The sequence below is a fragment of the Macrobrachium nipponense genome, chromosome 46 (genome assembly GCF_015104395.2).
Source record: "Macrobrachium nipponense isolate FS-2020 chromosome 46, ASM1510439v2, whole genome shotgun sequence".
Lineage (NCBI taxonomy): Eukaryota > Metazoa > Arthropoda > Malacostraca > Decapoda > Palaemonidae > Macrobrachium > Macrobrachium nipponense.
The window spans coordinates 30075370-30103245 of record NC_061106.1 but is presented as its reverse complement, the minus strand read 5'-3'; the positions used below and the strand labels follow the sequence as shown (position 1 = coordinate 30103245).

The 27876-nt window shown below is 39.0% G+C and overlaps 1 protein-coding gene across 1 annotated transcript in view; it reads right to left on the bottom strand.

Moving 5' to 3' along the window:
* The window catches only part of LOC135214859 (period circadian protein-like), a 178037-nt gene that overhangs the window by 29461 nt on the left and 120700 nt on the right, over nt 1-27876 (bottom strand). Inside the window, 6 exon segments of the mRNA XM_064249279.1 lie at nt 11898-11963; nt 12457-12665; nt 21790-21953; nt 22976-23195; nt 23850-23937; nt 25794-25876. Coding sequence (XP_064105349.1) covers nt 11898-11963; nt 12457-12665; nt 21790-21953; nt 22976-23195; nt 23850-23937; nt 25794-25876 — 830 coding nt within the window.

Genomic DNA, 27876 nt, shown 5'->3' with positions numbered 1-27876 from the left:
TGTGCCCTCAATGTGGACCCCATGGCCCAGGCCACGGATACCAGATAGGTTGGAACATCTGGCAGAGGATTTAATTTTTCCCTCCAATAAATCTACTAAGGCAAGCTCTAGGTTAACTCCCATCCTCCTAAGATGGATTGGGCGGTTAACCCCCAACGGACTCGAGCAATTGTGACCCGTAACTAGGCACGATTAGTATAACACGGCGGACACTTCCTCAAGGATTCGGAGGGTCCTAACTTTATGGAATTCATGAATTTCATTGCACAAGAAGATGCCAATATGGATCCTATTAACACCTTGTTTTTAGAATCAGACAACGGAAGTCTACGGGGAGGTCCGCAACCATGCGGAAACGTTTCAGCAATTATCACGAGATTTAACAGTCCTGACTAATCTCTCCCCTAGTTCCTACGACTCCCTTTTATAAGCAGTACAATTCTACAGTAACAAGCTAGTCTTTTTCCTAAAAAGACAATAGTTATGACGATGAATATGAACCTGGCGGTTGCGATCCTTAGGCTCCTGTTTAGAAAGAGCCTACCAGCTAAGGTTATTACCACGACCAAATCTGCTTCAAGGAACTTCTCCAGTTTCGTTCCACATTAACAGATTCATAATTTCATCGATTCCGAGAACTTGTGCCAGCTAGAACAAAATCATATTGATTTTCTTCCATCCAGAGAAGTTCTAGTATCTCCAGATCGAATTCTTGGCTAAAATGAGGATCCTCAGAATAGGTGGGGCCCCTAGAAGATTGCCCCACTTCCACAGGATCTATCCCTATGTCCAGTCAGAACTTGAGATCAATTTTAGACAGAACTTCGAATAAAACTTCAGGTCCTTTATTCATTCAAGAGATGGTGGAACAGTCTCATTTAAGTGGTTAAAATAACAATTCTATAATTTTACATAGGCTAACAGGAACCACTTCCACATCTACATGGTGTCTGAACAGTAGCTCCCTTAAGAAGTCACTTCCACCACATGAACTTTGATGACCTTAAAGAAGTATATAAGATGGAATTCAAGTATTTAATCACCACTACCTTAAATCCTTGGAAGCCCTTAAATAATTCAGCAGTGGCAGTGGGGGAATATTGTTTCCCCTAACACAGCCTAGTCATGTTGACATACCTAGTCTTAAAGACCTTGTCCTTCTTTAGCTCCTTTTCTCTCCTAACCGCCTCGCTTAGTCTCTAGCCTTCATCTTGGGGTTTTTCACTTGGATTGCATAATTGAACCATTCTTGTACTGGTTATATTTAACTATTAATCATATACATGTAAAATATATAGTATTACTCGTTGTCATAGTAATCACACAGGCCTTACCAATAGTTATTGCCGGTAATAGTATATACTTACTGGAGTAAGGACCTAGACTTAAGATATTGTTAAAATCTATCTAGGTTTAAGTAATTTGTTAAATAGGGTAGAATTATCTTAGAGTTAGTTTCTCCCTTCCAGTAGTCTTATAGAGAGTATATACAAGCTTGTGGGAACAATTCTCTGTAACTATTTCACGGAGCGACACAGGTTTAGCCCAGAAAAGGGATTTTGACAAAGGAAAAATCTATTTCTGGGCGAATGACCTGTGTCGCCCAGTGAACCCACCCCTTCCTTCCTCACCCTATAGCCCCAAGCTTGGGTGCTATTTTCAGGAATGGCTATCGAGGCACTAGTAGTAGCGGTAGTGGGCGGTAGATGGCGCTGGTATGGCGCCTAGTTTGAAAGGGAAATTGACAAAGGAAGAGACTAAATGGCAGGAAACCTCTGGTAGTGGTATAACTCGCCCCAGTTTTATATCGACACCCTAATACAGGGGTGAGCGAACCAGGTTTATCCTGGTATTGTCCAATATAGTTTTTTCTCTGATATATTTAGCAATATTTATACCTTAGAAATGAGTGCTATAAGGACATTTCACTGGGCGACACAAGTCATTCGCCCAGAAATAGATTTTTCCTTTGTCAAAATCCCTTTTATAATATGAAATGGATTATCAACTACTAAAAGAATGTACATATTTAAAAGTAAGAAATAAGTGCTAAAAGCGCATAGTACGTATAAACAAAAGAAGAAAAATTCAGCCGCAGTCTTACCCTTAAGCAAGAGGAATAAAACCTGAGAATGTAAAATGCCATGATACAGAGACACTGGCATAAACCAAGGCTGAAGAATATTGGTTATTTTATCACCATCAAGAATAAGGCAGCTAAAATAGCAACTGAGATAACCCAGATATGTACTAGTAATAGTTATAAACATACTCCTGCCAAACATACAAGGCAAATTTCAAGATTCCATCAGGAGCATAAGTAATATCATGTGGTCTGAGTGCAATGAAAACAACAGCTGGAAAGCCGGGGGAATGTTCAGCAGCAAATCTGGAGACACAACCTGCTGCCCGACAATGAAATGGTACCGAGGCAAGGTTAGGAGTGAAGTGGAAGCTCTGGATCATAGGCATTCAAAGGTGTAAATTCTTTAAAGAAGAAAGAAAACAATATTCAAAGTGCCTCCTATCACAGCAGTAAATGCTTGTCATTCAAAAGCCTACATGAATCAAGAAGGGTCTTTTTTGGCCACCCTTCTTCAGCCAATCTGAAAATTAGTTGCTCATAGAATGTGAGGGGTAGCATAACCCAAAGGGAGGGGACCAGTAACAATAGAATTATATGTACTTCCAGATACTACCCAAGTTACCAAATGAGGAACAAAACTAAGAAAGTACTGTTCACAGCAGATCAGAAAGCTGTAGAGCACAAAATTCTCAACTAAGATCACACATAATACACATAGTACCTGACTTATGGTCCCCAGCCACTGGGTCTAAAAATTTAGAATACATAGTAGACCTAAATTGGATAATGGTGTAAAGCATGATATTGCACTAGCTATTTGATTTCAGCATTACCATTTATATTACATCAGCAAACTTTATTTTCATATAATTTTTAATCAAATTTTAAATGTATATCATATATCAGGTCTGTTTATTTTCTGTATATTGAGATGGCTTTTTCCTGTCTGCACTTTTTCTGTCCTCCCTCAAATCTTAAAAACTACTGAGGCTACAGGATTGCAAACTGATATATTAATCATCCACCCTCCAATCATCAAACATAGAAAACTGCAGCCCTCTAGCCTCAGTAGTTTATTCAGTGTTAAAGTTAGCCATGATTTTGATTCTGGCAACACAACAATACAGGCCACCGTGGCCAGCTAAGAGTTTCATGGGCTGCAGCTCACACAAAATTACACCAAGACCACAGAAAAATAGATCTATTTTCAGTGGATTTGATTATACGCTGTACAGAAAACTTGACTGTGTCAAAGAAACCTCAGTGCCTTTTTTTATTTTACTTGTTTATTTGTGTATTTATTTTTGTCTTGTTTTCAAATTTGATTTTTCATGTATTCTACCTGTTATTTCTCAGAAATTCTGTTGGCATTAGGTGTAGATGTGCGTAAGTTGCATATGTTTTATGGGAGGCATAAAACACAAAACGTAGCAAACTCATATTAGTCACAGTATGGTAAGTTCCACAGTGTCAAAATCTTGAATCAAACACCAGATTCTCCACTCCAACAGAATTATAGTGCAATAAGCAAAAAGCAAAATGTCAGCATACTTAAATATGTTAGTAGTACTCAGAAGAGCATAGTTTAACTTTCTAGTTATCAATTCTGTAAATTTAGTATGACAGAAATTTTGTTATTATATTTTTGATGACATGAAATTATGTAATTATGACTTTGACATTGCAGTACATTGGTATCGTTAGCAGATTATGCATGCCAAATATGTAGTTCTAAATTTATAGTCAGTGTTAAAATACTACTTGACCCTTGAACTTCAAGTATGACCTGGAGCCTGGCTTCACTCTACAAATTGCCAAAGTTCATCTCCTATTTGATCTCTGACCCATGTCAAATCAAAAACTATGTTTCTCTATCTCAAAATTTAGTCCATTCTTGCCAATCACAAATCCCACCTTCAGGAAAAGTTCTATACGAATCAATCCATAGAGTTTTTATCCTGATAACAAATGAACAACAGGACCAAAACTGTAACTTTTTCTGGGTAATTAACTTTATGCAGAAAGGAAACCAGTTTTATAATAAACTGAGTAATATGACACGGTAATTAGGCCATACACAGTGAATAATAAAAAAGTGTAAATACCTTCACCAGTGAGAAAGCCAAGAAAACAATGAACAGGAAGCGGATCCTTAGGAAACATGACAAATTTTTAAATTAATTTGTATGTTTCATAGCTAACAAATTTGCTGTCTTAACATTAGAATAAATACTCTGGCCCCAGCTGGAAACAGGTAAAAAAAAAAACAATAAGAATTGTTTATGCAAGAAATTGCTGGTATCTGGCATTAGTCACAGGGATGACAGAAGAAGTGCCCAGCAACCCAATCTCAAGTCAATGATGTACTAGTTTTATTGCAGCCCAGGGTTAACTGAATGAGGGATGGCTAGAGGTGGGCAGGAAATGTTAAGACCACATGTTTGTTAGCTATGAAAAATACAAATTACTAATTAAAAAATTTGTCATTTGTTCATATGTGGAACAAACCTGGGTCTTAACATTAGGATAGACTCACTTTTGGGAGGAGATAAGAGAATCTTAACCCAACTCAAGGTTCAGCACACCTGGTCACTCTTTCTGGATAAGAGAAATCAAAGGGAGGAGACCTAAGCCTCTGAGCTGTCGGATACAATATGGGTATCCAACAGTCAGAAAAAAAAAAAAAAATCATTGCATAGGAGGAAGTAAAAGAGCTATATGTGTTCAGATAAAAAACTAGGTGGCCACCAATTCGTGTTTGTTATCATTCCTCTCTCCCCTTGGTCCTTGCTAGAGAGAAGAAGGGTTTGTTACTGAACGGTATATTCGCGAAGATTATAAAATACTCTAACGGTAAGGCCACTTCACTAACCTGTATCCAGCCTGTTCCAGTGTATGAGGGATCAATCTTCTTACTGCCCATAGTTAGAGAAGAAAGGGAAAAAGGGAGCAAAGAAAAGAGACCAGCCCCTGCTAAGGGCACTGGATGAACTACACACCTTGTTGAGCAGCCACTACCAGACCCAAGGAAAAAGTGTCCAAGGATCTGCGGGCAACGTCCCTCTGGTTGAAGGAAGTGAAAGTGGTCTGTAAAGCCAAGAACTAGCATTCAAAATCCTATGAACAGATAAATTCTTCTTGAATGCCAAGAAGGAGCTTGGTCCTCTAATGCCATATGCTTGGCAGTAGAAACTGATGCTTAATCACTTCATTTAACAAAAAGAAGTGGTATTCTTAGACACTTCTTTCTTGTTCTGGGCTGTGCGAACAAAAAGTCATCGGCACCCTGGTCTGAGGTGTTAATTCCTTTTTAGATAACTACACAGTGCTCTGACAGGACAAAGCAGTAATTCATCTGGATCGTTGTCAACAAAATCCCCAAGAGAAAGGTTGGAATAGGAGTGTTCGCCCACTCTTTTTGATGAAGTCAATGCTAGAAGGAAAACCATCTTGAGGGTCAAGTTCCTGTCAGATGACCAACACCATGGTTCAAATGGGACTTAAGTGAGACTACTTAGCACCAGAGTCTTATCATAGGTGAATTAAGTTCTCTAGATTCCCCAAGTTGAAGTGAGGTCCACATCTTTCAGATGAAGAACTACAGTCGACCTCTGCCTATTTGTGGTTCAGGATTTGTGGCTTCAACTAATTCAAAGATTTCTCTGTAAAATTGATAACCGAATTATTTACAAAAAATCCGGTAATTCGCAGGGGCTTTTTTTCAGATAAATGTTCATTAATTAATGTATTTTCATGTTATTTTTGTGGTTGACTACTTTTTTTTAATAAAAAATTATTTTACTAATTCTCAAATATTAAGAATAAAGTAAACACAACAAACTTTCAATACTAAAATGTATTTTCTTCAATAAATACTAAATACTAAGGTAACGTATACAGTATTTAACTTCGTAGTGTCTTCCCCAATTGTAGTACACAAAAAATGGGACTTCTTCAATACTGCATGAAAGAAAATGCATGTACTACTTGAAAATAGGGGTCACATGAATAGTTTTCACACTTGCTTGTAAACCATATATTTTTTAATGGTATTGTTAAGATGACTTTGAAATTATATTAAAGTGTTTTAGGTAATACTAGTTTAAGGTATATTCTGGTGGGATGAACGTTTAAGGTGCGAGAGAAGATGGATGTACGTATACATGAAAATATGGGTAACTTGAATAATTTTCACACTAGTGCAAGCCATACATTTTTAAGAGTAATGATGTAACATGATTTTGAAATTATATTAAAGTGTTTTAGATGATAGTTTCATGTAGATCATGATTTAAGGTATACATTTGTAGTTTGAAATATTAAAATATGCTGTTATAAACATATTTGGAGGGGGTCTTTGGTATTTGAACTATTTAAATACTAGCCAGTTATAAGCAATTTTAGAGGGGGATGTCAAGTATTCCCGGATTTTAGCTATTCATGGGTGTCTGTTGTCCCTACCCCTAACAACTTCCAGGGGGTTGACTTTAATCCCAAGGCAGCCCTGTAGCCCTCAATGGCAGAAACAGAAAGGTGTTTTTTTCTGTTCAGAGGAAGATCAGGAAATCAGCTATCTGCTGAATAGATGTTCTCAGTGGAGAGAAACGCCATCAACGACACCAACCACAGCAGACAGCCCATTTTCCCTGGTACACGGCTGAGAATCTTCTGAGGTAACCAGACATCTGTCTCTCCTCTAAGAGAAAAGCCTCTTGCTCACAGGAGATACTAGATAGTCTCCAGCTGTGAAGATGTAAGGAGCCTACTATTTAATGATATTTCTCTGCATGAGGTTGACAGAAGAGAGTGTGCCATGGGGGGATATTCTCTTGGAACCACTTAAAGCAGAGATAACAGATTCGGAAATCATTCTGCTTGAGGCCACAAAGGACATGATGGCTCAAGTAAAAGGGGGGAAAAGTATACATACCCAGGTGTTGCAAGGAGGTTGAAGGGCGTCCTCTGCCATAGTGAAAAAATCTGGAACTACTGAACAATAGACCTCCAGATTCCTGTTGAATCTTGTTATGAACAGGTCTATCATTGGTCTCCCACACAGATGAAAAAGCCTGTCCACCATCTCCTTATTATTATTAATAGGTGTTAGTTTTTCCAGACCTCTGAGTCTCAAGTAGACTCTTCTCGGGCTGGTTCTCAGGGATCAATCCTGAGAGAAGAAGAAGAAGAAAAAAAAAAAAAAAAAAAAAAAAAAAAAAAAAAAAAAAATGACTTTATTTGAGAAACCCGTCTTATTTAAAAAATTTATGATTTTATTAATTGAAAAATCCCTGCTTTCCGCAAGAATATTTTTCATTTCCGAACTCCGCAGATAAATAGATCTTTGCTGGGTCCAATTTGGGCACTCAACAAGCAAATGCTGTACTGTCATGGTGTTTGACATCTGTTACATTTCACTGGGTCAGCATGTGGTGTTGACATCAAGTGACCATGTGAGAATCTTGTGTGTCCTATACGTAGCCTTGCTAGGATCACCTCTTTTGCTCTTTCCTCCTGTGAGGATGTCCTCCATGCATAGACTTCAGTTTTTATATTTTTAAGTTTATTTGTTGTTGGCACAGAGGCCCATTCTTCTTTCCAATCCTGGTAAATTAATGTTTTAACTGATTTTACCCAGTCTGACACTGGGGCATATGAAATTGTTGGAGGGATAGTGCAGGCTAATTTGGCAGCAGAGTCTGCATATTCATTTCCTTTTATTCCCACGTGTGCTGGGATCCAACATATTTCCATTGATATTCCTGATTGGAGGAGTTGATGAATTTTTTATTTGAATTTCCTGTACTATTTGGTTTCCTGGTTTATACTGTCTTATTGCATCTATAGCGCTACGTGAGTCACTGAAAATAACAGAGACACTTGCTTTTGCCTCAGATATCATATCTAGAGCCATCTGTATGGCTGTGACTTCAGCAGTAAATACTGATGATATTGAAGGTAGGCTTTTTTTACTTAACATATTTTTCGAATATGCAGATGCTCCTACTCCAACATTATTTTTGGAGCCGTCTGTATATATCATAAATTTGTCGCCTTTTCTTCTAATGTGCTCCAAAGCATGTTGGCGGTACATTTTCCGTACTTGTCATTTGTTTTTTGAGTAGGTAAGACAGGGAGGTACATATCTTTACTCTATTTAAAATCCATGGTGGTGGCAATTCCATTGGTGGGTGAAAAATTGGATTCATATTATGTATGTTCATTATGTATCTAGCTCTTTTTGGGAAAGAGCTAGTACTATTAACTGCTGTTACTTGATTACAGTTTTGGAAGCAGTAAGTTGCAGGAGACGATCCTGCTTGCATTGAAAGACCTCTTTGTATTGTTATTAAATTACGGTGATGTTTTAAGGGCAAAACACCTGCCTCCACCAAAAGTGAGTTTGTTGGGGACGATCGGAAAGCTCCTGTGCACAATCGCACGCCTTCATGGTGCACTGCATCGAGAGATTTTAATGCAGATTCTGAGGCGGATGAATATATTGGACAGCAGTAATCTATTATGGATAAGACTGTTTGCCTTATATATCATTAATAAAATGTCTCGCTTTGCTCCCCAATTAGTGTGTGATAACTTTTTTAATATGGCAAGGGCTTTGATGCCCTTGGCTTTAATGTATTTGATGTGCTCTTTCCAATTTAAATGTTGATCAAATATTACTCCTAGATACTTGATTTTTGTACAAAATTGTATTTCAGTGCTATAAAGATGCAGTTTGATTGTTTGGTTCTTCATCCACCTTTTGTCTTTGTAGAAGACGATTGCTTTTGTTTTATCAGTTGAAAATTTAAATCCAACTGAATTTGCCCAACTACATATATTTGAAATGGCAGTACTGAGAACTCTCTGAGCATGTCTCAGATTACTACTCGTATAGTAAATGACAAAGTCATCAACATATAAACTGTTTTTTTTACACCATTTGGTAAATTTATAGTAATGTCATTGATTGCTAAAGCAAACAATGTACAGCTCAAGACACTACCTTGAGGGATTCCTTCTTCCAGTTTATAGGTTACTGAGTAGGAATTTTCTACTCTTACTTGAAAAGTTCTGTTTGTTAAGAAGTTCTTAATAAATATTGGTAAGTGGCCTCTTAGTCCCTTGGAGTGGAGTTTTTGCATGATGTTATGTTTCCATGTTGTATCGTATGCTTTTTCTATATCAAAAAATATAGCTACTGTTAATTTCTTTTGTTCAAAGCCTTTTTTGATATGATCTTCTAAATGTGTTAAGGGATCTAGGGTTGATCTGCCAGCTATTGAACCAGATTGTGTTGGTGTTAAAATGGATTCTTTGGTTATTACATACGTTAATCGTGCATTAACCATTTTTTCTAAGATTTTGCATAGGCAACTTGTTAGAGATATCGGTCTATAATTGGATGGATTACTTGCATCCTTTCCTGGTTTGTTTATTGGAATAATTATGGCATGTTTCCATTTATCAGGAAAGACACGTTTTAGCCAGATACTATTGTAAAATTTTAATAAATATGATTTAGCTATAGGAGCTAATTTTTCTATCATTTCAAATGATATTTTATCATATCCTGGTGCAGAGGGATGACAAGAGTTGATGGCATTATCTAGTTCATCCATGTTAAAAATATAGTTATATTCCAGGTCTTCAAGAGTTTCAAAATTGAGTATTATATTTTCTTTTTGTTTTCTGATACTTTGAAAATGTGTATCTAGGCTGGAGTAAGCACTGATGTTTTCAAAATGTTTCCCAATTATGTTTGATATTTCATAAGTATCATGGTATATTTTTCCATTTAAATGTATTGCACTTCTTGGAGGTCTTATATGTTTTCCATTGATTTTCCTTATCTTTTGCCAGACATCCCTTGTGGATGTGTTTGAAGATATGTTTGAGACATATTCCTTCCATGATGCGATTTTTTCAGCTATTACCGTTTTTCTAAATTTGGCTGTATATTTGTTATATAGTGGTTTAATGTGGTTAATTGTTATGTTTGTTATAACTATTTTGTTTAATATGTTTATACTATAGGGCATTTTGTTGAGTGATTTAAGGCGAGTTTTGAGTCTGTTTAGATTGCGACTCAATATATGTTTTATTTTACTTAATGTTGTTAATGTTGGATTCCACCATGGGATAGGGGATTTTGTGGAATGTGTTTTGGTTTTTGGAATACTTTTATCTGCAGCATTTATTATGAAGTTTGAGAAGGATTCACATGTAGTATTGTGATCTTCATTATGTGGGAATGGTGGTATGTTTCGTGTGTATAGGAAATATTTATCCCAGTTAGCTTTTTGGATATTATATCTTGTCATCTCCTGATGCAGAGACCACTCTGTCCCTAGGACCTGTCCCCGACGACTTAGATTGTCAGCTACTACATTCCTCTTGTCTGGAATGTGCCAGGCAGTGAGGTCCCCTGAGTTCTCGATGGTCCACTGATGTAATTGGACTGTTATCAAGTGAAGTTGGCATGACATTAACCCTGTTTGTTCACAGAAGCTACCTCTGTGGTGTTGTCCGATATCAGAACAACGGAGCGCCCCGTCACCTTTTCTTGAAACTCCTAAAGTGCTAGGAAGGCTGCTTTCAACTTTAGCACATTGATGGGATGTTGACTGTCCTGAGGACTTCACACATATCCTCTAGATGTGCTCCCCAACCCTTGGAAGAGGCATCCAAGAACAAAAGTTCTGGTGGGGGCAAGTGAAGAGGCACTCCCACTGTAAGGTTTTTGTTGTTGTCTCCTGCTGGTAACCAAAAAAAATATGTCCCTCGTAGCTGGATGAGAAGGTGAATGACGAGGAGACAACATCTGTAGAGGCAAGCACAGACATATACGTGACAAATTTTGGATGTGCAAAGGAAGAACAGAAGAGGGATCCACCAGCCAGGATTTCTTGATTGGAACCTTGTCGTCCTTTCTCCAAACTTGCACAGGATGAACTGGAGAAGAAGAAATTATTGTAGCATTCCTCTCAGAATGAGATTCTTGAAGGTGACTGGTCATGAACGAGACATCACCGACGGGAAACACATACATGTGCAGGAGTTACTGACGTGGTCCGAAAACAAAGAAGTGGAGATGGTCCTTCATTTCTTGGGACAAGGATCAGCGACGAAGTCTTTAGTACTCAAATGTCTGATGAAGGAACAAACAGGAGGAGAAGACGAAGAGGATAAAGATGGGGTTAGGATCAGCAATGAAGTCTTCAATATGTACTCAAATGTCTCACAGGGAAACGAACAAGAGGAGAAGACGAAGAGGACAAAGAGAATGATCCTCCATTGCTCTGGAGACCAAGAACAACATTCAGGACAAGGGTTAATTATGTTACAAGGATTAAATCTGCATCCACTACAAGCTGAATGCAGATCGGTCTCAAGCGCAGCAAGAAAAGGCAAACATGGGTAGTTGCCTACACTGGAACATTTCCTCTGAGGCTTACAGGAATTCAGCTTGGTTTTGGGAGTGATCCATAACACACACACACAAAATATCACTACGTTTATGTACACAAAAATACAACTGAGAAAACATGGGCATAAAAGAAAAACAAGCTTTAGGGAGAGTGAAAGAGACGTCCTCCTCTTAAGGCAGTAAGAAGAAAACCAGTACATCTCGGGGATGAGATTTGGCTGCTGGCCACTTCCTCCCTCACCCCCATGACTGATGACAAATGTCATCAATTCCCTATATAAACAATTCTTACTGTTTTTTTTACTGGTTTCCCAGCTGGCGCCAGAATATTTATCCTAATGTTAAGATCCAGGTTTGTTCCGCATATGAACAATTAACACTTACAGTAGTTGGGAAGTGATGAAGGCAGGCACCTACTGAAACCAGGGCTGGTGAAGAAAGCTCCATTAACTGTAAGTAATAAAGGTATTACTGTACACACTTTTCTGAGACATTCCTTTCTAGAATGAGCTTATATATGTACTTCAACTGATTGACAAACATAAATGTAATACTGTACGTACTCTTATTTACATAGGTTGTGTAAAAAAAAAAAAAAGACCAAGAAAAGTGTGCTAACTATTTAAACAGTGATAGGCTCAAAAACTATGACCCAGTATGTCATCAGAGGCCCAGTGGAACCTTCATGAATTGACATTCAAAGGGAACTGGGGGTTCTTCTTCCGTGGAGTACCGAAGTTTGTAAGGATGCATACTTCAGGGTTAATGTAAAGTAATGGGTTTGTGTTGAAAAACTCAATATGAAGCATCTAGTTAACCTTTTCCCATTAAAATAACTTCTGAATGTTGTGCAAGGCCAATTAACAGCTATACATAATCTGATCTACAAAAGAGTCCTTTCAGAAAAGTGAATACGTACTACAGGTAAAATATGGTTGCTAACCTTGTGGTTGTAGAAAAGTTGGTTGTTGGTGCTGCATAACTATAGTTGGGCCAGGTGGTTGAGGAATTGTCATGCTATCCATGGAGGGTATAGAAGACAAATTAGGTGAGCTTGTTGGTAGATAAAATCCTGGCACAATACCAGGAAATGATGGAGCTGTTAACCTGCTAGCACGGCCAACGTTGCTTTCTACAGTTGGCCCATTAGCTCTAAAACAAGAAAGGTTTATCAGAAAAACTTATAACAAACTATTCATTCTCATTCAAGTATAATTTGCCACTGCATTGAAAAATATGTGGAATTCTAAATTTAATTTTAAGCATTAAGAAATACATGTTATTTAAAAAAAGAGAGTAGATTTCCATTATTTTGTTGCCACATTATTATTATTATTTTTTTTTTTTTTTTTTTTTTTTTTTTTTTTTTTTTTTTTTTTGCTTTATCACAGTCCTCCAATTTGACTGGGTGGTATTTATAGTGTGGGGTTCCGGGTTGCATCCTGCTTCCTTAGGAGTCCATCACTTTTCTTACTATGTGCGCCGTTTCTAGGATCACACCCTTCTTCATGAGTCCTGGAGCTACTTCAGCCTCTAGTTTTTCTAGATTTCTTTTCAGGGATCTTGGGATCGTGCCTAGTGCTCCTATGGTTATGGGTACAATCTCCATTGGCATATCCCATATCCTTCTTACCTCTATTTTCAGATCTTGATACTTATCCATTTTTTCCTTCTCTTTCTCTTCAACTCTGGTGTCCCATGGAATTGCGACATCAATAAGTGATACTTTCTTCTTAACTTTGTCAATCAACGTCACGTCTGGTCTGTTTGCACGTATCACCCTATCTGTTCTGATACCATAGTCCCAGAGGATCTTTGCCTGATCGTTTTCTATCACTCCCTCAGGTTGGTGCTCGTACAATTACTGCAAGGTAGCTGATGTTTCTTGCACAGGCTCCAGTGGAGGGCTTTTGCCACTGAATTATGCCTCTTTTTGTACTGGTTCTGTGCAAGTGCCGGGCATTCGCTTGCTATGTGGTTTATGGTTTCATTTTTCGTATTGCACATCCTACATATGGGAGAGATGTTATTTCCGTCCATCGTTCCTTGAACATATCTGGTTCTTAGGGCCTGATCTTGTGCCGCTGTTATCATTCCTTCAGTTTCCTTCTTTAGCTCTCCCCTCTGTAGCCATTGCCATGTGTCATCACTGGCTAGTTCTTTAGTCTGTCTCATGTATTGTATGTCTCATGTATTGTCCGTGCATTGGTTTGCTACGCCAGTCCTCTGTTCTGTTTGTCCTTCTCCTGTCTCTGTATATTTCTGGGCCTTCGTCTACTTTTATTAGTCCTTCTTCCCATGCACTCTTTAGCCACTCGTCTTCACTGGTTTTTAGATATTGCCCCAGTGCTCTGTTCTCGATGTTGACGCAGTCCTCTATACTTAGTAGTCCTCTCCCTCCTTCCTTTCATGTTATGTATAGTCGGTCCGTATTTGCTCTTGGGTGTAGTGCTTTGTGTATTGTCATATGTTTCCTGGTTTTCTGATCTATGCTGCGGAGTTCTCCCTTCGTCCATTCCACTATTCCTGGGGTATATCTGATAACTGGTACTGCCCATGTGTTTATGGCTTTTATCATATTTCCGGCATTGAGTTTTGACTTGAGTATCGCCTTGAGTCTCTGCATATATTCTTTCCTGATCATGTCCTTCATCTCTTGGTGTTTTATATCCCCAACTTCCATTATTCCCAGGTATTTGTATCCTGTCTCATCTATGTGTTTGATGTTGCACCCTTCAGTTCTCGATACTTTGCCTTTTTGTATGTTGACTAAGGCGCATTTTTCTATTCCAAACTCCATCCTGATGTCCCTAGATATAATCATTACAGTCTGGATTAGGGTATCTATTTCCTTGATGCTCTTACCATACAGCTTGATGTCGTCCATGAACATCAGACGGTTGATTCTGTTGCCTCTTTTCTTGAGTTGGTACCCGGCATCCATCTTCTGTAGTACTTTTGTCATGGGAATCATGGCTACTACGAAGAGTAGTGGGGACAGTGAGTCACCCTGGAAGATCCCTCTCCTGATATTAACCTCAGCTAGTCTTATTCCAGAGCTTGTAACTATTGTATTCCAGTTGCGCATTGTATTTTTGAGGAAGCTGATGGTATTTTCCTCTGCCCCATATATTTTCAGGCATTCTATTAGCCATGTCTGTGGTATCATGTCGAAGGCTTTCTTATAGTCTATCCATGCCATGCTTAGGTTGGTTTTCCTTCTCCTACTGTTCTTCATTACCATTTTGTCTATCAGGAGCTGGTCTTTTGTGCCCCTACACTTCCTTCTGCAGCCTTTCTGTTGATGGGGGATGGTGTTTGTCTCCTCTAGGTAGTTGTATAGCTTTTCACTGATGAAACCTGTTAGTAACTTCCATATTATTGGTAGGCAGGTGATAGGCCTGTAGTTACTGGCTATATTTCCCTTACTCTTGTCTTTTTGTACTAAGGATGTTCTTCCTGTGGTCATCCATTTGGGTGCATGGTGATTTGAGATACAATGCTGGAGTTGTTCTGCTATTCGTGGGTGTAGGGCCTTGAAGTTTTTGAGCCAGTATCCATGGACTTCATCGGGACCTGGGGCTTTCCAGTTTGGCATTTTCTTTAGTTGGTGTCTGACTGTCTGTCGTGATCTCTGTGAATCTTTGTTTTATTCTCCCTGTTTCTTCTTCCTTGACTTCCTGGAGCCATGTTGCATATTTGTTGTGTGATACCGGATTGCTCCATATGTTTTCCCTGAGTCTCTTACTTGGTTCGGCTTCAGGAATTTCTTGGTGGTTGTCTTCCCCCTCTTAGTTGGCTGTATATAGTCTTTTCTGGTTGGTTCCGAATAGTTTGTTCTGTTGGTATCCCTTATTCTTGTTCATGGACCATTGGATCTTATGTTCTTTGGCCTTAAGCCTCTGTTTTACATCTTCTATTGTGTTGTTTAGTCCCCTCTCTTGGACTATGTATTTCTTGTTCAGTTCTTCCCTTGTTTTCTTGCTTCTTAGCCTTTTTCTGCCATCTCTTTCAGTTTACTCAAGTCAGATCTCATCACCATGATTTGCTTTTCCAGGCGCCTTTTCCAAGGAGGTTGCTGTTTTGGTTTCTGTTGGGTTGGTTGTGCTGGTGGTGTTGGTGTTAGAATCCCCATCAGTTCTGCTACTAATCTTGCTCCTGCATATGCCAAGTTATTTGTTTCTGTGATACTGGTGGTGTGTATTATGCCCATTATTTCATTGACCTCACTTGTTTTCTCCCTTAATTTCTTGGTGTTGTAGGCTTTCATGGAGGGGATCTTTGTTCTCTCTGTATTATTATTATTATTATATTCATAAGACAAAATCTTTTCTTATAGAATAAGCCCACAGGGACCAGTGACTTGAAATTCAAGCTTCTAAAGAATATGGAGTTTATTTGGAAGAAGTAAGAGGAGGTAAAGGGAAATACATAAAGAGATCACATTTATTGAAAAAGAAAAAATAAATTAATAAATCAACAGAAAAAATGTATTAAAATGCAAGAATAGTATCAGGAAAGTAGTAATGAATTGCATCTTCGCTTGAACTTCTTTAGTTCCAATTGCATGACATCCTCTGGGAGGCTGTTCCACAGCCCAATGGTGAGGAATAGAGTAAATTTGGACCTGGTAAGTTCGACAACTTGGCACATTTACTGCATATTGGTGGTGCTGTTCAGCGAATCTGGTTGCACTTGGCAGGTAAAGGGGATCAGGGAACAATTTGTGAATGGGAAAAGTCTCTGTTGAAATACAACTTATGAAAAAGTGACAAACAAGAGACCATCTGTTGATGGTCCAAGTCAAAACTGCTACTATTAGGAAACAAAAACGTACCACCACAAACCACTCTATCTAAAAGAGATAAATCTCTGGCAGAAGCAGACATCCAAACCAGAGAACAGAAATCTAGTAAAAGAAACACAAACAACCTAAAACAGGTTGCATTGATTTTATCACTGTTATAAATACGTGATACCTACTTTTGTGCAGCATTTGCTGAAATTTTCAATAGATGTTACTCAAAAGTTAGATGCGAGTCAAAAGTTACACCTAGAATAGTCACAGCTTTAGACTCATTGGGCAAAGTTTCATCCACCTCAAGCGGATGAAGGTTGGAAAATCTTTATGAGATCTGCTAATCAATGGTGTTTTGTTTTACTTGAGCACAACCTCATACCCCACCAATTACATTATTCACTGACCCAGTCCATGTCCAGATTGGCTGAGGACAACTTCAATTCTCATAAGTGGACACACTACTACATCCACAAGTGTTGCATCACTGGCAAACTGAACAATCTTGTTTTCTAGGCCAATAACCATATTACATGTATACACTAAAAATAATAGTGGACCAAGAACAATGCCCTGTGGAACTCCAAACAAATAAGTCTTGGTTCGCTAAAGATCCCATCCACAGCAAATTGCTGTTGCCTATCTATAAAGATATTTCTGGGCTCGGCCGTGTCGCTTAGTGAAATAGGTTCCTTTAGCACTATTTCTAAGGTAAAATATTGTTATAATACCAGAGAACTGCTAAATATGATATACCAGAATATTCTGGTTCGCTCACCTTTATTAAAGGTGTCAGTATGGTTCCTGGGGCGAGTGAAAACCACTACCATGGGCCCCTCTCCAATTAGCCTTCCCTACATCAAAAACCCTTCAGGATAGGGGAGCCGACCTACGGCTCACTACCTGCTACCGTGTAGCTAGCAGCTTGTGACTCATTCCTTTGATAGCACTACTACGAGACACACGCGTTTTTGTTTGCTCCCTTGTGTTTCTCGCTTTTTTGCTTTTTTCGTTGCAATGGATCGACAATCTGCTTCTGCATCCAAGTTAAGTACTGTTATTAAGTTTGACACTATTTAGGGAGTGATTTTGGCCTTTATTTCATTATTATTTAGGCTTTTATGAGTCGTCGCCACACGCGACGGCGGCTGCAAGCCGCCATTAGATCGTACCCCTTTGTGTCTCCTCATTTCGGTTTCACGTGGTCCCCCATAGCTAGTGGAACTGAATCGTGTTGGCAGAATGTTTTTTATGTCTTTTTGTGTTTTGGATGCTGTTTGGACGATCATAAATATGTTTTTATTTTTATTTTATTTTATGTGCTTGCATGGGGTTTCCTTTCGAGCACGTGTCCTTGTTTCGTTGCTCTTCTGGACCTACCGTTACATTTCATGCATTCTTTTATATTTGGTTAGGTTTCCAGTTTAATATATTAGTATCTATCCTTTAGTCCTAGCCTACCCTGGCCGCCTGTCCTACGATTCTTCGTTACGACACTAGGCTAGTTGCTCGGAGTTCCCTTGTATTGACCATCCTTATCGGGTGGTCGTGCTCGGTCCTCCTAGGACATCGCTGTTTCATTTGCTTTATTTTCTTATTTTCCCCCCGTGTTTAGTACATATTTCATTCTTGTATTTTATTATGTGTTATATATATACGTCGGCTAGGTTGGTCCTTAGGCCTTCCTGTCGCCCCCACCTCGTGGTCCACTCAACCGTGAGGGATCCAGGCGATCATGTGATTGTCACCCCTCTACCGTCCTACCTTTCATCCCCCACCCCCCCCCCCCCCCAAGCTCCCACCAAGGTGGGTTGTTATCTCGCTCACGTTGTCCCTGACGAACGACCCGAGTTTCTCTTGGGGGGTGGAGGGGGGCCCCACGGGGCCTCGGTGTGCGGGTGACGCTTCTCAGCCGACCTTGTCCCAGCGTTGGGGAGGAGCTACGCTTTACCCAGCCTCGGTCGGGACCTGGCTCGGGTGAGCTCGGCCCTCCTCGGCTCTGTGGGATCGTTACGTCTGTCTCGCCCTCAGACATACCCTCCCCGCCTAATGGCGGGATAGGCTTCCGGCAGTGTCGGGGGCCTTGGGGGTATTTACGGTGGCTTCAGCCTCAGTCGGGCTTATATTATTTTACAGTTTCATAAGACATTATGTTTTTATATCCTAGTATTAGTGCGGAGCATACTCTCCCAAGTGAGTTACTACTCTCTTGTTACTTTATTTTACGGAACCTTCGGGTTCTATCCTTCCGGACCTGTCATCTCACCCGGTGCCTACTGGTACTCCTCCTCTCCTGTTTATATCGAGTAGCTACCCCGTTTAGGTAGTGGTCTGTGCTCCGGTATCACCGGAATGCATCTAACTACCTGCTACTACGGTTCCGGAATGCTCAGTATGGTATATGGCAAGACTGGCAGAGTGGGACATATGTTTCTAATCCGGAATACTCCGGCATTATTTTATGTTTACCATGAACTTTTTATACCTGATTACCAATGGTACTCATGTATCATTACTATTATAGGCCACCCAGTATTTGGTTGCTGGCTGTAACGCCGTCCTTCAAGACCCCTGTGGGCACGACGTTTGCCGGAGCCACGCCACCTGCGCTGTACAACTTGAGGGTTCGATAGTCTGACACCATGAGAACTGTTTCTCCTGCTACGACCTCGTCAAACGTGTTACCTCGGATGTAAGTTTCCTTACGGGGTTTACATCTGCGCACGGGGTGGTCATTGATATTTAAATTAATATAACTTTGAAGATATTGGTTTGAATTATTTATAAACTGGTAAGATAAGTTCAAGGTTAACTCTATCCTTCTCTTTCAGGCCTCGCAGTCTGTTTGGGATGCTGCTCTCTCCACCCTTAAGATATGGGTGGGTGGCTTCGGGCGCAACGTGGGGAAAGCCAAGCCATACATCCTTTCGCAAGAAATGGCTACCTTACTCTTTCCCGCCGGGAAGAGTACTGGATACGTGGACCCCTAGGTTGCAATACCTATCATAGCCGCTATTCAAGAAGCAGTGGCTCAGCAGTCTGATGAGGCTTCGCCGCAGGAAGTGCCAGAGGAAGTGCCTGCTCCGGATATGGAGGGAGAGCCCATGACAGTAGACGCCACGGGCTATGGTAAAGGTGTTAATGAGGCAAGTCTTGTGTCTGCTCCAGGTCTTTCCTTGAGCGCTTCTGGAACTTCTTCTCCTTCTTCTTCTCCTTCCTTCCAAGGGTTCACCGGGGGATTACCTCCATCGAGATCAAAATCCCTCTCGGTGATTCCTAAAAGGAAAGGAAATCTTCACTCTAAACTACTGACAAAGGCGAAATCCATTCCCAGAAAATCATATGATAGCCAAACTTGCAAAACTCCAGCTCACCATCCCAGAGCAGAAAAACCCAGACCAAAGCCCCTAATGAAGTCTTTGAAGTCAAAGTCTCAAAAGGGGACGTCTTACCCTTCCTCTTCAGACCCCGTACCGTCAACCCCTAAGGGTCAGGTACCTCATAAGGTAGTTAAGGAGAAGGCGGAGTCCTCCTCCTTTGACCCAGAAATGTTCACCACGAATATAACGCAACAGGTCAGCAATTTAGGCAACCTGGTTAACACCAGGTTTGAAGTGATACTGAAAAGGTTAGGTACGCAAGAGTCCATAGTTGCTGGACTTCAGCAGGGTGTCTCCGAAATGTTGTATCCCAGCCAGTTAGCCCCAGGTCAGGTTATGCCCGACGGCTCCTCTCTTCCTCCTTTCCATCTGAGTAATCCTTGGAGAGTGGCTAACTACGCGCCGTTCGTAAATGGAATGCTGACGATTGAGGGCTGTGGAACTCGAAGGCTTGAGGACTTTGAGTTTTACCCACGAGGGTTACAGGCCCCTTTTATCGGCTATGTCCATCATACGGAGTCTGCCTTAGTCAGGGAGGACAAGGTTCTGAAGGAGACAGTCATCCTATCTCGGGACCAAGCCCAACAGGCTTGGGTTCGCAGTCTTGATGAGTGGAACTGTGTAAAAACTAAGATCACGGCCTTCAAGAGTCCATTCACAATGTCTACTACAGATAAAAAGAACCTGATACCTTTCACAACTAAGGTGGCGGAACTCACTCTTCAAGCTGTATCGAGATATGAACCTATGCCACAACTCAGAGAGACGGACCTTACATCCTTGTTGCTTCTGGGGGGTGATGACCTGTGGGTAGATCTGCTGGCAACCTTCTCAGTGGGGAAGCTTAAACCAGACTGTGCCATCACCTTGTTTAGTGAACGGCTCCCTAGGCTCTCTGATGCTTTGATCCAAACGGAGTTCGATGCTAGGACACGGCTTGCTAGGTCTCTTAATGCTTTAGTCATGAAAGAAACAGCAGCTCTTGAGTATGCCCAAGAACCGCTGTTCAAGGTCATTGCGAAGGCGCTTTTGGTTAGCATGCAATGTGACCTTTACAATTTTGCCGTGGCTAGAAGGAACTGCAGGAAGCATGTTCTAGCCGAATCGACCATCAGACACGAGCCAAATAAACTACTTGCTTCGTCCATTTGGGGCACTGACCTCTTTCCAGCCTCGGTTGTCAATGAAGTGCAACACGTGGCTGCACGCCTGAACCAAAGCCTAAAGGTTAGCTGGGGAATATTCTATAAAAGGAAATCGGAGTCTTCGTCTTCGAGTTCCAAACCCAAGAAGAAGCGTAGGAGGTTCCAGGCTTTCCAGGCTCCCCAGCAACAGTCTTTGGTCCAAGCTGTCCCAGTTCCACAACCTTCTACCTCTAAAGCCCAGCCCCAGCAGCAGTTTGTTCTGCTGACGCAACCTCAACAGCAGCAGCCTTCGGCCTCCTTTACTATATCCCCGGCTTTTAATCCGACCTATGAAAACCAGGCATTTCAGGCCTTCAATAGGTTCGGTAGAGGTGGCAGAGCTCGGGGCTCCTTTCGTCAACGAGCCGGGGGAAGAGCAACCGGTTGTGGAAGAGCTGCAAGGGGAGCGCATGGAACACATCTGTCAGCAACCCAATGAGATCTCGCAGGTAGGAGGGAGGCTGTACCACTTTCGTCGTCGTTGGGGGTTCAGCAATTGGGCACAAAGCATCGTATCCAGAGGCCTAGGCTGGAGTTGGATCGAAGGTCCACCTCCACCCGACACCTTCTATCAGGAGCCAACACCAGAGTTGGTGGAATACTCTCAAGACCTCCTTCAAAAAGGAGCAGTGACAAAGACAAAATATTTAAAATTTCAAAGACGCTTGTTCTGGAAAGCAAGAAAAATCTGACCTTAATCCCTGAATATTTGAATACAATACTCTGCAATTTTTCTTACTGTAATGAATTACAGGCCCAGGGTTCAGCTCAATGTCTCCCAGAAGAATTATACCAGATTGATAGGATAAACAACGTTGATCTTTAACTATAAACTATAGATATGGAAAGAATTTTTTACACAGACACTTACCCACAGGGAGGTACAGATGAGGTTTTTTTACACAGACACTTACCCACAGCGAGGTACAGATGAGGTGTTATCTGTGCGTGGCCAAACATCAGTTGTAGGTGGTTTTAGCGGTTGACCTGTCTCTACTGCTGATGGGGCAATAAATGCCTGTTTGTGTGCACTTGACTCATGCTCTAAAGCTGTTGATGGCCTCTTCACTCCATGATGCTGAAAAAAGAAAATGTTGTAACGTAATTATCTTCATGTGATAATCAAGGTACTATTGTCATCCAAAAACATTGTTAAAGTCTCAAAAAAGTTCAAAATAACTTGTGGTACATCTTGAAAAAAATATGATAACTTAACTTGTAGAGAAACTTTAATACAACAATTGAAAAATGAGGTCATGTTCAATTTTGATATAAACATGACATCATAACATTCAAAAAGAGAAAGGGGGATGAAGGCACAATCCTACACCCATATCTATTTATAAATTTCCACTCTTCATTCCATTTGAGAATTATTAACAGATAATCTCTCTTAAATTTATTTGGCTTAATTTAATAAAATTCAATTTGCTTATCAAAAATCATCAGATTAAATTACAGTTCTTTATTTTGCTGTGAACTGTGCACAAACAAAAAACTGCACCTAAAATCTAAATACTTATGTTAATGATGTTTCTCTTCAGTGATCTGGATTATTTGCTGTTAACATACTGCAGATAATACTCCTCAGCTAACTACCAATGAATCAATAAAACACTAATTCTCATCTACAGAGGTTCAATACAATACAGGCAGTCCCCGGGTTACGACGGGGATTCCGTTCTTGAGATGCGTTGTAAGCCAAAAATCGTCGTAAGCCGGAACATTGTCAAAAACCTAAGAAAACCTTACTTTTAATGCTTTAGGTGCATTGAAAACTATGTAAACTGCATTCTTATTGCATTTTTCATAAAAAAAACCTTCAAATATTGATTATTATGCATTTTTTATGTCATATATCTTCTGCCATATCAGCGTTGTAGGTGGCGTAACCCTGGAAATAATTTCTGATGAATATAATTGAAAAGTGCCTTAACCTCGGAACGTCGTAAGCCGAACCTGTTGTAACCCGGGGACTGCCTTACATGTAAACTTCGTGGAAAAATTTCCCAATAGACTTCCTTGGACTTTGAATCTATGGGTTTGAGAATGTATAGAAGTCTTTTGAATGATTTTTATAAATTATGCTTCGTAAATTACCCTTTCAGTAGGTCTCTTAGTTGCCTTCTTAGTGCTTTTTAATTTGTCTTTGGGTGCCTTTCCTCCAGTGCGTTGTCTCTGCATAAACATCTTTTGCATGTCATGATTGTGCTTTGACAACACTTCCTCTGTAAGTTGAACATGCCGATATGATCGTCCAAGACTGGAGGTTCTTCCTGTGTCTCCACTCCCACTTCCATTTCCAGTGCTATCTGATTGTCTAAGAGAAAAGAAAAAAGAAAATAATTGAGTTCTTTAGTTTGCACACATAATTAAATATACCATTTGGACTATTTATCATTCATGAGTATGAAAAACAAAGTTTAGACTGAGTGAAGCAAACATGGACACAAATGTCAAAGCATGTTGACATCATTTCTTACCAACATCACAATTTTATCCAATAGGTTCCTAATGAGAATCTAATTTCATCTACCACAGGTTCTGATGCCACCTCAATAAATGATGAAAGTATTATTGCCATTGCTGGCCTATGTCAAACAGCATATAAGCATAACATGAGTCATCTTTTTACTTAGGTCTGATTTACCCAGTGCATTATCATGAAGCAAAATTTAAATAGCATTCATCAATATACTGTATAAGTTATCATATAACGTACTATTCTCAAACAACTGACGTCAACACTAGTTTTACCTGTACGTACATATATTTCTATGATCAAATGTAAAATGCTGAGGCAATTATTTCTGTTACAAAACTGCCAAGGCCTTAAAAAGGTGCTAGGGCATATTTTCTGTTTCATGGAATTATGATTGCTTTAAAGACCAGTATTGCAGCTTGTCCATAAACTTGAACTTGTTGTAGAATCTGCACACTACATAAAAGATTAAACAATTTTTCAAAAACTAACCTGGTGTTATCACAGTAATTATCTCCAGATCCAGAACAAGACTGAGACTGTGAATTTGTCTGTGACTGCTTATGCTTTCCAGATCCAGCTGAGAAGAAAATATTACAACTGAGGTTTTAAAATTATATAAAGAGTATTTTTGCAACACTACAGTACAGTACTGCCATATTTAAATTATATTTCAAAAAGCGCAATACACCAAATCTCATTTCTAGAGCAATGAAAAATATGATTACCACATGACAGAAAAAGTTTTCTCAAAGATGAACAATAATTTTTGTATGCACAACTATCCTACTTAAAGGCACATTATGCATACAAAAACTGTCACAATAGTATGATGCCTTAAAAAGGAAACCTTACCATTAAAAAAGAAATTATTTCAAAATTCTTTATAGTTAAATACTAACTTCACGAAGCTGCAAAACATTTTGTATCTAGAAGTCCTAAACACTTTCAAGACTGTTCCACAGCAAACAAAATTTAGAATTTACAGCTTTCATAACAATGCATAACAAACCAGTTACAAGTAAGGGTTACTGTATACTGTACTTGATGTGTCACCATAGCTTAATTATCAACCAGCAATGTGGTTATGCTTATTATTTTTCTACTGATTCCAAGAGTAGAAGATAAATCATATCAAGACATACAAGTACTCTGCTAAAAAAAACCTTGCAAATCACATTAAAAAATTCTCTCATTCTAATCTTGTTTTACACCCCCAAACTCAAACACAGGAGACATTAACCTCTATGCTTTCCTGGCTTGTTGAATGAAATAAATTTCTGAAACTCTTTCACATCACTGGTTAAGAGTAAAAATCAATGTTATCAGTCAATCATACTCAGCCTAAAATAACTAAGAATGCTTTTAGTATAATTCAGGCAGTCCCCGGTTATCGGCAGACTTGTTAACAGCGATCTGGTTTTATGGGGCTTGTCTAGCGCCATAAATTCGGCAATTTATGGCGCCATAACGGGATGAGTTCTGGTTATCGGCGCCATAAGGTTTCTTATGGCATGCCGTAAGTGCCATTATGGCCCCATAAATCACCGAGTTTCGTTTAATGACGGTTTTCACTTATTGGCACACCCCTGAGAACGGAACCCCTGCCGATAACCAGGTTCTGCCTGTACATGGACAGTATTTATGGTTATTCATTCTTTACGTAAAATGCTTATGTAACTAAAGGTGACTAAATGTAGGATAGGAAAGGCCACCAAGAAAAGATGTAATATAAGTTAGTACTCTTACTGCCACATCCTTACTCTGACTCGTCCTTAAAATCTGCAGGTATTCACACTAGAGGCAAAATGTCATTTTCATTCATTCTAGCTATGATATTTATTGCATGAGAGACCAGATGTTTCATTTAATGTCTCAGAAAATATTACAAATACTAACAGTGATACACTTTAATAAAAAAAAAAGATTAACCAAAAGTAGTATTTGGTCTAAGTAGTAGCATTTTTACATAATATGCAGAAAAAAAACAGATAAGATCAAGCATATCACCTAACATAATATTGTAATTTAAGACCCTAATTACTTTAAACTGTGGAAGATTAAATGAACCTAAATAAAGGCAATAAATACAAAAAAAAATGCCAAATTCTGCCCATTAGTCAAAATAATACAGAATACTGTGCTCTCAAAAATGGTCCACTGTAATAAAGCCAAAGCCTCAACCCGTCAAAATACTGCCACACGAAACATAACTGACAACATCCTTTCAAAACATTGTCCATTCCAACCCTATTGTCATTGTTGAAGCAAATACTAGACTCCAATTCTTACATCCTGAATAAAAATAAAGTTTCATAGCCCCCTGTTACATTCACACTAACATTCCATGACATAAAAATAATCTCCTAGTCTCAGAAAAACATCAACCCCATAAAAGAAGCCAACAATAAGTAAAACAAGACTAGGCCAGCTTACCTGTACTATCACCACGAGAAACCTCCATCTTACTGTCTCCACTCTCATCAGAAGAAGCAGTCTTTGGCTGACTCCGGAAAAACCTGTAGTATAAGTAAAAGGCACTAGTAAAACTCAAGGAATACAAATGTAGTGTCACTAAGAGAAACGACATTGCAGATTAAGCCACTGCAATAAGACAACTTTGCAACACAATATGTAGATATAAATTTTAATCGTACAGTGCATCACAATTTCCTCATTCATTTTTGTTTACGTATATAGTCCATGGCTGTAAACCTACTAGATTTTGTTCCAATTAACACCAATTTCATTTTTATATGAAAACACTTTAATCTTAAATCTCAACATCTTGGAAATTCCTATTATAAAAATGAGCCAACTACAGTTGAACAATGAGCAACTGGTCCTAATAAACAGTTATGTTCATTTTAATCTACAAAAAGTATTTACAAAAATAAACTCTATTCACATAAATTCATAGATTTATAGAATAAAAGTAATGTTGCCTAATTACATGAGTTATGCTAGGCATGGAAATGGCATAATTTTCTTAGTACACAGATCCTTGGAATACATACATGAATTGACTTTGAAATTCAGAGATTATTTTTGTCCAAACATTGTCACAAAGATAAAAAATCACAGAAAACTTCATCTTGACTAATGGCAATACTAAGATCTGAGCATCCACTATGCATAGAGCATAACAATACTGAACAAAACTATCAATGCATTTACTAAAATTTATCATAAATCTTTAAAATCAAAAGTAAAACATTTCAATTGTGAGTTGCAAACCACGGCCAACAAGATATCTAGCTGTACTTGAACAAAGCGTAGTCTCTGTACCCAAATTCTGTTACCCGAATTCTAGAGATCATAATCAAGGAGAGCGTATACTACTACATAACCATATCTTTTGTGTCAAACTTTTACTAACAAATGAAAAGCCAAATATGATTCAGATGTATGCCATGAATTTAAATCTAGATATGAAAGGGATATATGAAAGATAATAAGAACATTCACAGTATGAATTCTGTTGAATTGATATTTGATCTTTGAAAAAACAATCAACTAAAAACTCAACTTGTAAATCTCAAAGTCCCAAATCAAAGATTTAATATTCTAAAATCCATGCCTCTTACACATTACAGAATATCAATCAGCAAACAGATGTTGATGCTAATTATAAATAACAGGAACTATAACGTTTTACATTTTAAATAAAAAGTTACAGAAAAACAATGTCTATACTAAATAATATATCAAATAATCTTGAACTAACTGCCTTTGAGGCAATTTTAATGAAGACTATATACTCTTGGTACATCTATACTTATTAGGTATTACCTTTAAAACATCCAAATGAGAATCAAAACCATGTACCAATAATTTTTTTCTATGTATCATCAGGAAGACTCAAGATACATAACCAGAAACTAATTCTTCAGTATCTAAAGATCTAAAGCTATACCTGTACCTATCAAGAATGGGTCAATTGTATAGTAGCCAAAATAATCATCACAGAGGTCAGTGACTGTTCGACCAAATGGGTGATATGGTTACAAACAAACAACCTAGACTGACACTCTTTTTCTCTGGTGATTTAGGAGATTACGTAGTCAGGTCTGGCTGACAGGAGTATATTATCAAGATATATGAATAGAATGGAGTCTAATCAACATACAGGAGTAGAAAAAAATAGATTGACAAGAAAGGACTGACTAAATGTAACATGGTTGTCAGCCTTTAAGAGGTGAGCAAAACACCTTTAACTATAGAAAGGATTGACATTTAAAGCAATGGGTGACTGGAACCATGAAACACAGGGTATGTGCTTCACAGGTATAGAAGTGGAAGGGCCATAATGTCCCAGAAACAGAAGTGAGCTGGTGGTGTATGTTGACAAGAGTTAGTTGCTGATGTATGAAGCAGCTTGTGCCATGGAAGTTTTATGCATGGGAACTTTGTCCTTGTGTCAGCTATTAAGAAATAAGGCTACTGTTGTCTTGCTTTTCTCTGGAGCCAATCTTACTTTTTCAGGGAAAATAACTTTATGGTAAATAATATATTCATA